This window comes from Ictalurus punctatus, chromosome 28, assembly GCF_001660625.3.
Source record: "Ictalurus punctatus breed USDA103 chromosome 28, Coco_2.0, whole genome shotgun sequence".
In the NCBI taxonomy this organism is placed as follows: domain Eukaryota; kingdom Metazoa; phylum Chordata; class Actinopteri; order Siluriformes; family Ictaluridae; genus Ictalurus; species Ictalurus punctatus.
Genome location: NC_030443.2, coordinates 1,681,755 through 1,694,254, shown reverse-complemented (window position 1 = coordinate 1,694,254; position 12,500 = coordinate 1,681,755). Strand labels below are relative to the sequence as shown.

Here is a 12,500-nt window from a genome sequence, read left to right as displayed (position 1 = left end):
GACAGCTCTGACATTTTAATGACCGTGTGGAGTAAAGTGCTTTTTATAAAGCGCTCTGTGTGTGTCTGTGTGTGTGTGTGTGTGTGTGTCCAATGCAGGGACCCGTGTGCGTCACTTCTCCGATCTAAACGAAAGTGCGTGTTCGCTACTGACGGCCATTTCCACCTGTGTTAAACATTGTTTGGTCACGTGACTGAAGAATGGCAGAAACGGACAAAGTCGTGTGGCCGTCGTCGTCTAGGATCGTTTCTTGAAGCGTAACCTTCCTTTAAACGAAAACAGGGACGAGTACGAGCAAGTACACGTTTTTTAGTCTGACACTAACACTTAGAATCGTTATATAAAGCACGTAGCTTTGGGATCATGTGACTTAGTTCCAGTTCTAACTCTTTCAATTGGCAACAACGCGATTCAGTGCTTAAAGAAGATACGTTTCCGGCGATTCAGCGTCGAACCGCTTTCTCACACGCGCCGAAACGAGCCACGCGACGGGAGTAAACACGTCAGACGGGATAAACTCCGCCTATGTGAAAGCTCTCTAATTTACATATCAACGGCGTCTGGTTTTCCCGATGAGAGAAAACTCTGTACGGTGTTTTATAAACCGCTACTTCGGCCAATGTATCACTCGATATAACAAATTAGACCTGCGTTACTTTAAACCGCATTTTCGTTTGCGTAGCGTGCGGTGAAATAAATAAATAAATAAATAAATAAATAAATAAATAAATGAAAGGCGGCGGGGGAACGAAAAGAAAAAGCTGTTCGTCTTCAGGGCGTTTAAAGGTGTTGTATTCCCCCGAGCCGAGCTTCTTTCGTGCTTTAAATGAGTCGAGGAGACAGAGCTAGTGTGATGTGTGCAAGATGTACTTTAATGGTTTATGTGCCTTTTCCTTTTTTCCCCTTTTTTCTGCATGCTTGAAAGGATTCCTAATTGTGTACGTGTTATAAATGTGAAGCGGCAAAGAGAAACCGTGGAGGTGAAAACGCCTGCTTCGTCATGATTGCGTTTCAGACCTTTTAAGGAAAGAAACTGGTATACAGTAGACCAGATGAAGACAGAATTTCTGTCTCGGGTTCAGTGTTGCCGATTCAGCTCGTTTAAAAATAAAAAATTTTTGCGTTTTAGTCCTTCGATGAAAATGGACCGCAGTCGAGGTCATTTCGTTACCGTTTTAGTCTAAATTTTAAACGAAACGCCAGGGTTAGGGTCGCTTAGAGTCATGGCTGCGACGTTCCATCAGAAATAAATAATAATAATAATAATAATAATGTGTAAATGTAACTGTAATGAGCACGCTTACGCTGCAGTGAAAGTAAACGCGTTTCAGCGACGTTGTTCGTCTGGTATGCTAGCGTTACTTCAGCCTAAGAAGCCGTAAACATATCGCTGTCGATGAAACGTACTAACGAGCAGGTCACGTGTTCGATGTTATCGTTCTCCAAATACGAAGCGCGCGCGTGTATAGAGCACCGTTGCGCTCAAATCGAGCGTGCGAGGACGAGGGAGGGAACGTTCGTCCGGTCGACGGTTCGAGAAAATACCGTGGCGTGCTGTCACATATTTGGAGCAGAAGATCGCAAAGACGGACGGCTTGAAATGGCTTCGTCCGTCCTCCACTTTCTCACGTCCTGTATCGTCCAAACGAATAAAATCGCCACGTTTCGTCTTATTCGTTTTAGAATGTCCTGATGTCGTGTGTTGGCAAGGTGGAACTGAATTCTTTTTTTTAACACACCGAGGGCAAACGATAAAAGCGATACATGGGGAGGAAGTGAGGTGTCTTTGTTGCGTAATGGAATTTATACGATGAAGTGACAAATTTTATTCTCTAAACTGAATTTGAGAGGGTGCATGTTACACTCAGGGTAACAGTGTGAGGTGGACGTTTTGGCAATAGCATCCCAACAACAACAACAACAACAATAACAACAACAAAGTTTTATCCGACTTGCAAATGTTTAACGTAATCCTATATAATTAGGTTGAATAAACGGCTGGGGGGTGATTACTTATACACATACAAATACCAAGTACATTTAAGAAGCAGTGTGTGTGTGTGTGTGTGTGTGTGTGTGTGTGTTTGTTACCTGGGTAGAAGTCTTTAGATTTGGACAGTTTGATGGTGGCGCCAGTCTCTTTCTGCAGCTGGACGATGGTCTGTCCTCCTTTACCAATAATTGAACCGGCCGCATAGCTGGGGATCAGCACTTTCAAGAAGTACTCACCCTCTTCTATACACACACACACACACACACACACACACACACACACACACACAAGAACACTTGATTAGAGCAGAATTTCATGTCTACACTTAATCACAAACATTTCATTAATAATCGTGTTGGAATGCAGAACGTGAAGCGCGGCTCTCGCTCGGACCAACCCTGGCATATATACATATATACCACACATGTACACCGCACATGTACACTGCACATGTACACTGCACATATACACCGCACATGTACACCGCACATGTACACCGCACATGTACACCGCACATGTACACCGCACATGTACACTACACATATACACCGCACATGTACACTACACATATACACCGCACATGTACACTACACATATACACCGCACATGTACACTACACATATACACCGCACATGTACACTGCACATATACACCGCACATGTACACCGCACATGTACACCGCACATATACACTGCACATGTACACTGCACATGTACACTACACATATACACCGCACATGTACACCGCACATGTACACCGCACATGTACACCGCACATGTACACTACACATATACACCGCACATGTACACTACACATATACACCACACATGTACACCACACATATACACCGCACATGTACACTACACATATACACCGCACATGTACACCGCACATATACACCGCACATGTACACCGCACATATACACCGCACATGTACACTACACATATACACCGCACATGTACACCACACATATACACCGCACATGTACACCACACATATACACCGCACATGTACACCACACATATACACCGCACATGTACACTACACATATACACCGCACATGTACACCGCACATATACACCGCACATGTACACTACACATATACACCGCACATGTACACCACACATATACACCGCACATGTACACTACACATATATACCGCGCATGTACACTACAGTAAAAAAACATAAAAATGAAAAAGGTATGAAAAAAGGTATGAAAAAGTATATGTACACTACACAATATACCGCACATGTACACTACACATATACACCGTACATGTACACTACACATATACACCGCACATGTACACTACACATATACACCGCACATGTACACTACACATATACACCGCACATGTACACTGCACATATACACCGCACATGTACACTGCACATATACACCGCACATGTACACCGCACATGTACACTACACAATATACATCGCACATGTACACTACACATATACACCGCGCATATACATTGCACATGTACACCGCACATGTACACCACACATATACGCCGCACATGTACACTACACATATACACCGCACATGTACACTACACATATACACCGCACATGTACACTACACATATACACCGCACATGTACACCGCACATGTACACTACACATGTACACCGCACATGTACACTACACATATACACCGCACATGTACACTACACATATACACCGCACATGTACACTACACATATACACCGCACATGTACACTGCACATATACACCGCACATGTACACTGCACATATACACCGCACATGTACACCGCACATGTACACTACACAATATACATCGCACATGTACACTACACATATACACCGCGCATATACATTGCACATGTACACCGCACATGTACACCACACATATACGCCGCACATGTACACTACACATATACACCGCACATGTACACTACACAATATACATCGCACATGTACACCGCACATATACACCGCACATATACACCGCACATGTACACTACACATATACACCGCACATATACACCGCACATGTACACTACACATGTACACCGCACATGTACACTACACATGTACACCGCACATGTACACTACACATATACACCGCACATGTACACTACACATATACACCGCACATGTACACTACACATATACACCGCGCATGTACACTACAGTAAAAAAACATAAAAATGAAAAAGGTATGAAAAAAGGTATGAAAAAGTATATGTACACTACACAATATACCGCACATGTACACTACACATATACACCGTACATGTACACTACACAATATACCACACATGTACACCGCACATGTACACTACACATATATACCGCACATATACATCGTACATGTACACCGCACATGTACACTACACATATATACCGCACATGTACACCGCGCATGTACACTACACATATACGCCGTACATGTACACCGCGCATGTACACCGCACATGTACACTACAGTAAAAAAACATAAAAATGAAAAAGGAATTTATTTTATGCACAGTTGAAGAATGGCATAAAACCTGTGATTAGCAGGGGTGTGTCACCGTTTAAATATAATATCATTTAGAGCACAGATTAGTCAAATTATCTGAAAATATTGCCTCCTTCACTGGGAATGGCAGGGCAGAAGCCACGCCTCCTTCTGTAAGACTGACACACTCTGAGGCCACACCTCCTTCAGTGCGGCTGACTGACACTGAGGCCACACCTCCTTCAGTGAGGCTGAAAGACAATGAGGCCATACCTCCTTCAGTGACACTGAGGCCACACCTCCTTCACTGACACCACACCTCCTTCAGTGAGGCTGACTAACACTGAGGCCACACCTCCTTCACTGACACTGAGGCCACACCTCCTTCAGTGAGGCTGACTGACACTGAGGCCACACCTCCTTCAGCGAGACTTCAGGACACAGAGGACATGCCTCCTTCCCTGGGCCTAAAAGTGAGCAGAGACTCATCACAGATGATGTAGTTTAGCCTGACACTAGATAACTTTCTGTTTCATTTACTTATTTATTTATTTATTTATTTATTATGCTTACAATTTCTTTTTGAGTTCCTGCCGAGTTCCTGTCGGTTCTTCCGCTGTCCCACTTTCCTTTTCTCTTGCAGAGGAGAGTGACCCGCTTTGGGCTGACACGAGGCTAAATTTATCCACACGTTCACAGCAAGCACCCTCAGGCACTAGAACTGCACCAGAGCCACAAACGGGACCAGAACCCGACGGGTTCTGATTCACACTGAGCCTCGCCCTGTCAATTACAGTGTCACAACTGAGCAGATACGAACCGGTGATGTTTCATTCTCAACGCTACACTGACCGGGTACGGGTGTAGGGCTGGTCCGAGGGTATCAGCTACAGCAGCGGTGATGGGGTTTGGTTAAACAAGTTAAACACGCCTGCGAAAAGCCGGTCATCTGGAAGCACCGCAACGATCAGTAGCGCTGTTACCACAACATCCGAGAACTCTTCGCCACGTTCGAACAACAAGTGAGATTTCTGGTTGTGTCGAATTTATTTATTTATTTATTTGAAGGAGGGGGCGGGGTGTTTACAAAAGGAATGAGAACCACTGGGGTAAGGAACTTGATCAGAGTTTGGATCGAATTCTGAAGGCAGCATTGTCGCACGTATTCCTTTTAATTAAATTTGCATAAGTCCGTTCACTGGAAAAGAGAAATCGCTGTGATGTGAGAAAACGTGCCCGTGAGCATCCTAAAAACACAATTAGCATTTAATTTCTGGTTCGGGTTTTTATTTAATTTCTTCTGCACTTTAGGCTTGTTTTCTCCGTTTCCTGTCCGTTTGTTGTGCTCGCATCATTTAAACCACGAAACGCGCTAAGTACAAGTCTTAAGGTTGGAATTTCTTCATTTATGGATCGTGGCAAATGGTTCATTATTAAATGGGTGCAAAAAAGTGATCAACACACACACACACACACACACACACACACACACACACACACACGTCATGCTGTGTGTGACTGGGTGGCAGAAAGAGCTGCAGCGTATGGGAGTTAAATCCTCAGATTTGTCCTGGTGTATAGAGCCAGCACTGACTCAGTTATACACACACACACTCGCACATACACACTCGCAAAACTGAGGTCCAATAGCACAGCCTTAGACATGCATTCACAGAGGCAGTTCAGAGGCACAGATGCTCTTGCTCTCTCTCTCACACACACACACACACACACACACACACTCAGCGCGACTGCTGTAGAGCGCTGAAGGAAAGGACAGGGGGTGATGTAATGTAATGTTTTTTCCACTAAGGTGTTTAACCTCTGCACTGAGCTGACTAAGAGCAGGAGGAAGTGTGTGAAATTCTCAGGTGTCTGATACGTAACACAAATAAGTGAGTAAAATGTTGAACGATTAAATGAAACGATAATTAAAGCTAAAGACTACGTGTGTTGCTCGGAGCAGAAAGGCCGCTGCGTTGCCAGGTGCGCGGTTTAACAACGTGCTGCAATTTTCATTCATTTACGTTTCAATTTAAATCCCTTATTCGTGACCAAATTCGATATTTCTGTAGTAGTGCTTTCCGATTTTGGCACGGGACTTCTGGTCCTCGCACAGATCACACATTCTATCAACTTCCTCGTATTCTAACAAAGACACTCAACACGACTCTCAGGACATTTTCTAAATGTTACAGGAAGCAGTTTTTATCAACAAACATTTTCATTCCACATGCAGTCTTTCCTTGGGAAAGTAATGACGTATTACTTTTATTAAACACGCCCACGCGGTGTACTGGACTTTATCTTCATTTAACACACGTGGCACTTTGTTACTGAACTCGCATTTTTAAAGGCGGACGTTGTTGGCCGTTTCCCGCATTTCAGGACGGCCTTTAGGCTACGTCCACGTCGCTACATTACACCGAAGTGACGCAAATCCAATACTCTGCCTTACTGTAACACATCTGAACTGTGTGGACACACAAATACAATTATTTCAGACAGCAGACACTTTCATACGCGGACCTAGAGCGAATGCACAGCCGATACGTGTCCGTACAGGATCGCATGTCGTCAGTATTTGTAATTGTAAAGCCATGCCATTGTACATCCAACCGTAAATTGTTCGTTTATCTGGATTGATCTGGGGAATCAGTTCAAGCAAATCTGAAAAGAAACTACTGAAACTACAGAGTCTTATACTAATATTGGCACCCTTGGTAAATATGAGCAAAGAAGGCTGTGAAAAATTGTCTTTTGTTCAAAAAATACTTTCATGGACGTCAAACAACTGCAAACAAAACACAGATTTATCCCCCACAAAATATCTTTAAATCTCAAGTACTGCCACCTTTTTAGTTGATACTTTGTGCTAGCTCCCTTTGCCAAGATAACAGCTCTGAGTCTTCTCCTATAACGCCTGATGAGGTTGGGGAATACATGGCGAGGGATCTGAGAGCGTTCCTCCGTACAGAATCTCTCCAGATCCTTCACATGTCGAGGTCCACGCTGGTGGACTCTCCTCTTCAGTTCACCCCACAGGTTCTCTATGGGGTTCAGGTCAGGGGACTGGGATGGTCATGGCAGGACTTTGATTTTGTGGTCAGTAAACCATTTTTGTGTTGATGTTGATGATGTTTTGGATCATTGTCCTGCTGGAAGATCCGACCACGGCCCATTTGAATCTTTCTGTCAGAGGCAGTCAGGATTTCATTTAATATCTGTTGATATTTGATAAAGTCCATGATGCCATGTGTCCTAACAAAATGTCCAGGTCCTCTGGCAGAAAAACAGCCCCAAAACATTAAAGATCCTCCTCCATATTTAACCGTGGACATGAGGTACTTTTCCATACGGCTACCTCTCTGTGTGCTAAAACCACCTCTGTGTTTATTACCAAAAAGCTCTATTCTGGTTTCATCTGACCGTAGAACCCGATCCCATTTGAGGTTCCAGTAGTGTCTGCACACTGAAGACGCTCCAGTTTGTTTTTGGATGAGAGTAGAGGCTTTTTTCTTGAAACCCTTCCAAACAGCTTGTGGTGATGTCGGTGACTTCAGATTGTAGTTTTAGAGACTTTCTGACCCCAAGACGCAACTAACATCTGCAGTTCTCCAGCTGTGATCCTTGGAGATGTTTTATCCACTCGAACCGTCCTCTTCACAGTGCGTTGAGACGATATACGTCCAATTCCAGGTCGATTCATAACATCTCCAGTTGACTGGAACTTCTTAATTATTGCCCTGATGGTGGAAATGGGCGTTTTCAATCCTTGTGCTATTTTCTTATAGACACGCCCCATTGTGTGACGCTCAACAACCTTTTACTGCACATCACAGCTTTATTCCTCGCTCTTACACATTGTTATGAATGACTAAGGGAATTTGGCCTGTGTGTTACCTCATATTTACACCCCTGTGAAACAGGAAGTCATGGTTGAACAATTTCCTGTTCCTACTCACCCAGGTGTACAAAAAAAAAATAGTTATTTTAATATCAATGGAAATATACTTTCATATTTCAATAATTGTTGCACACATATATATATATATATGTTTTGATAAACCTGTGTTGTATTTTCAGTCGTTCGATATCCATGAGAGCAGAGTATTTTTGTGATTTATTTTTTAAAAACAAATGATCAAAAGTTTCAACAATAAAGACATTTTTTCACAGCCTTCTTTGCTCATATTTACCAAGGGTGCCAATATTAGTGGAGGGCTCTGTATGAAGTGTAGCGAAGCAACTGCCCATGTGGGGCGTTTCGGAGGACATTGGACCATTAAAAACAGATACGAGTAACTTGCAGTTATAAATATGAAGTTATCAAGATAGACAGGACCGATTTGAGCAAAAAGTCTGCGTTGCGCAGTGAAGCTTACAATACGAATGTAGCTTTAAACTGCAGTTTTAGCCTTGCACAGAACGCCTAGGACATTCAGGATAGCTTAGTTTTACATATTAACCTTCAAGTCACATGTTGCACTTTCCCTCCTCACGCTCACACATCCGCCCCTTAGCGTTCCTGCGCGTTCCGTATCAGCACTCAGCGCTCCTACCGCTACCACAACAAACTACAATAACAAACGCCTCTTCACATGTCTTCACACGTCCCTTCCTAAAGATTTTCCCGTGTTACAATTCAACGATTTTGAGTGTTAGTAATCTGAACACATGCACTGAACGCAGGTCTATTTCTGAGAGCTGGATGCCAGCTACAGGTGAGCGTGTGACTGGGTGAGGGACATGACAGAGTGTGTAGGACGGTTAAAGTGCCTGTAATAATTCCGAGAGACAAGATGAGCTCCACACACTCTCGTGCCCTCAATCTACTGCGTCTGACCTCGGCGCAACTGCAGAAAGAGCGCCGACAGAAAGAGGAAAGAAAGAGAGAGGACAGAAACAGAGCTACTGTAGGTAAATAGAGAGGAGAGTAAATAAAAAGCTGTTTAATAAAAAAAAATGAAAAGGTATGGAAGGAGAGAGAAAGATGTGAGCCAAACAGTGGCCTTTTAAAAAATACTTCATTCATCTTTACTGGGAGTGAAAAGAGAACAGCAAATTCCCTTCGAGCCCAGACGAGTTGGTTTGTGTAAATAATGCTGGCAAGGAGAAAATAAAATCAACCGCAGGTGTCCCGAATGCAAATGTCCCGTCGCTCTGACTCACTAGGACTGGACAGACATGTGGGGATGCACGCTGTCCTTCGGGACGTCCATCCTACACTGCACGAAATGCTACGACTGTCAGTTAGCTTACAGAGAACGAGAGGTTTACCATGGCATTAATTCTCTAGAATGAACCGTATGCGTGGTTTTTTTTAGGTTTGCGACAAATGATGCCAATACATGACTTTTACCATCACTTGCACTGTAACTTCAGTCCCCTAATGGTTTGTGGAATTTTTGTGAGGTCTTCCATTGGGTTTAGACATGCATTTAGATACATTCTAAACTATTATGTACAACACGCGTGACTCCATCCAGGCTAGAGGGAACCCTGTATACGCATGGGCAGTTAATCCACTGGAAAGGTTGTGCGTTGATGGTGATGATAGTCCTGATGAGACAGAGTCGGTACGAACCCGAAACTCGGATTACCTCTCTTCTTGGTACAGCCTTTATACGGGCTGGACCCAATCCAAATCTCATCAAACCTCCCTAAACAGCGCCCTTCGTGTTACAGCCATGTGGTCTACATAGCACACTATACCACCGCACTGCCGAGAACGCAGCCGTTATCCACAAAGGGGGTTATTTGAGTGAGTCCTTCTCTGTCTGTGGAAGCCACCTCTAATCGATAGTGGAGTAACTGGCCCTATCCAGACAAATCTAATCAACACAAGAGCAATCTAGACAAACTTAATTGACACCACCCAAGAATGGATGTGTCCAGCCCCGGTATATATAATCGACTTCAGAGTGAGACTGAGATTAAGATCGAGCCTGTTCAGAAAATAAGAGCTAGTGCATTTAAAGGAAGAAAAGAACGAAAGATAGAAAGAAAGGAAGACATCCACTATTTCACAGCTGTGCAGGCAGTAGGCACTGACGTTATCCGAGCAGAATTTTAATGGCAAAAGAAAATTCCAGAAACCGTATGTGGACAATGATTCCTACACCAAGATTCAAATGCCTTCCATCTACTAAAGTGCTGAAGCGGACCTTTTATTCTCCCTCTGCTAGCTGCAGCCCTCACTTTCTTTCCTTTACCTTTCTGTTTCGCTTTTTGCCTTGGGAAAAATCGATCGTCGGCCAACGAGAGATGATTCTCGGGCTCGTAATGACGTTTTCAACCTTCCTATCGTCCAAAAGACGCTAGTGAGGACAACTCTGCGATTCGCCTCCTTCAGGGTGGCCTGTGGAAGCAGGTATACGTACGTAGGATGGGGACGAAGCAGTGTACCTGTCCTCTGCAGCGGCCCAGGTGCACAGTGGGATATGCATTACATCATCGCTCCGACATCACTCTGTCCCTCTCAGCCCGCTCTGCCTCACACTGCCGCCTAACTGACATCTAAGGATACGACTCGGATTCACAGGCTGAGCTGTGGTAGCACACGCACACAAACACACACAAAGGCCAGATACTAATTTTCTCGTTAAGAGAGCCGTTAAAATAGACGACGCAAAAACGAGCTTTATAGATGCGGACTCTGAGCCGCTGATCATGGCAAGAAGCACGTGGATTTGCTTCTTCAGAAAAGGAGGATTCTGACGGTTTCTAAGGTTCTGAGGCTTTTGTCAGATAGAATCTTCTGCACAATACTGTTGGTGCTGTTGGGTTCCAGTGGTTGGACAGATGACATGGTTTAAGAAGCACATGAGAGGTTTGTGGACTGGAGTGTGTTTGTACAACACAGATAAGAGGAAATGGGGCAACAGTAGGAAAACGAATGCTAATCCAAGTGTGACTTGGTGAAACTAAGCAAAACAGGACCATGTTCACTTTCACAATCACTGCGCCATGACAGTGCCCCTCACTTGACCAGCAAAACTGTCATGACCCTGCATCGAACATGTTCTCCAAATGTGCCAAGGGCCCACATCTCATGGATTTTCCAAATGCGGCACCATCTTGACTCTTGGGCAGGAATCTCTCAACCTGAACTTGGATGTCCTATCATCATGGAATTCGTTCATGTCTCACGCCATCCTCCTCCATCTTTTGGTGGGTTTATGCCGCCCCTGCGTCCTTTTGTGCATCATAGCGACCGATTCACATTCGCGATGTCAAAGAGAGTGTTTGACCTTGGCGTGTGCATGGAAACGGTGAACAACTTCACCCGCCTCGGTTCCTGTGCTCGATGCTCGACTTCGTGCTCCGTCCCGGCGTCACAAATGGTTTCTAACACGACACCTCACAGATGTTCAAGAGGCTCAAGGTGGATGTGTATTACCTGGGTTCAAAAAGCATCCTGAACCAGAGGCGAACAGGGGAAGCCATCTTCCTTCAAGCTTCCCCCCCTCCTGTGTGTGTCGGTAATGAGAGGGGAGGTGTGAGGAGATGCACCGCATGAGTAACAGGTTTTTCTGCATCCTGCTCCAGTGTAACTACGGCAATCTGTTGCTGCGATTCATCAGGGACGTAACAAAGCCGTAAACGCATCGAAAGAGTTGCGAATCGCTCTCGTTCTCACACACACTCTGTCTCTCAAACACACATAGTCATACACACTCAAAGTGTCAAGGGAGTTTTGTTCAAGCACATGAAGGGGGTGGGTCAAGAGGGATTGCATTGTAAGCACCCCAACACACACACACACACACACACACACACACACACACAGAGTCCTCCGACATGTGAAAAGGGGGGGCCCTGTCCTGGACACTTGGCAAGGACAAACAAGCCACTTTGACTCATGGAATGAATTAAGCGAGAGAGGACGAATAAAGAAAAGATAAAGCACACACACGGACAAAAGAGACTAAAAAATGGTCAACGCATCCAGACAACAACCGCATTCAACAAGTCAACAAAAGCGGGGCTGGATGTGCGTGTCTCACCCATTGTGGCGAGCTGTGGTGCGG

The 12,500-nt window shown here is 44.5% G+C and overlaps 1 protein-coding gene across 2 annotated transcripts in view; it reads right to left on the bottom strand.

Annotated features, from left to right (window-relative positions):
* nova1 (NOVA alternative splicing regulator 1) overlaps positions 1 to 12,500 on the bottom strand; it is a 35,382-nt gene that overhangs the window by 15,591 nt on the left and 7,291 nt on the right. The window contains exons 1-2 of one of the 2 annotated variants that reach the window (XM_017459900.3): positions 12,477 to 12,500; positions 2,092 to 2,235 (exon numbers count right to left, since the gene is read on the bottom strand). The exon at positions 12,477 to 12,500 is cut by the window's right edge and continues 388 nt beyond it. In XM_017459900.3, coding sequence (XP_017315389.1) covers positions 2,092 to 2,235; positions 12,477 to 12,480 — 148 coding nt within the window. In that variant the 5' untranslated portion in view covers positions 12,481 to 12,500. The remainder of the gene's footprint in view (positions 1 to 2,091; positions 2,236 to 12,476) is intronic. The other variant, XM_017459899.3, reaches the window with a different exon arrangement.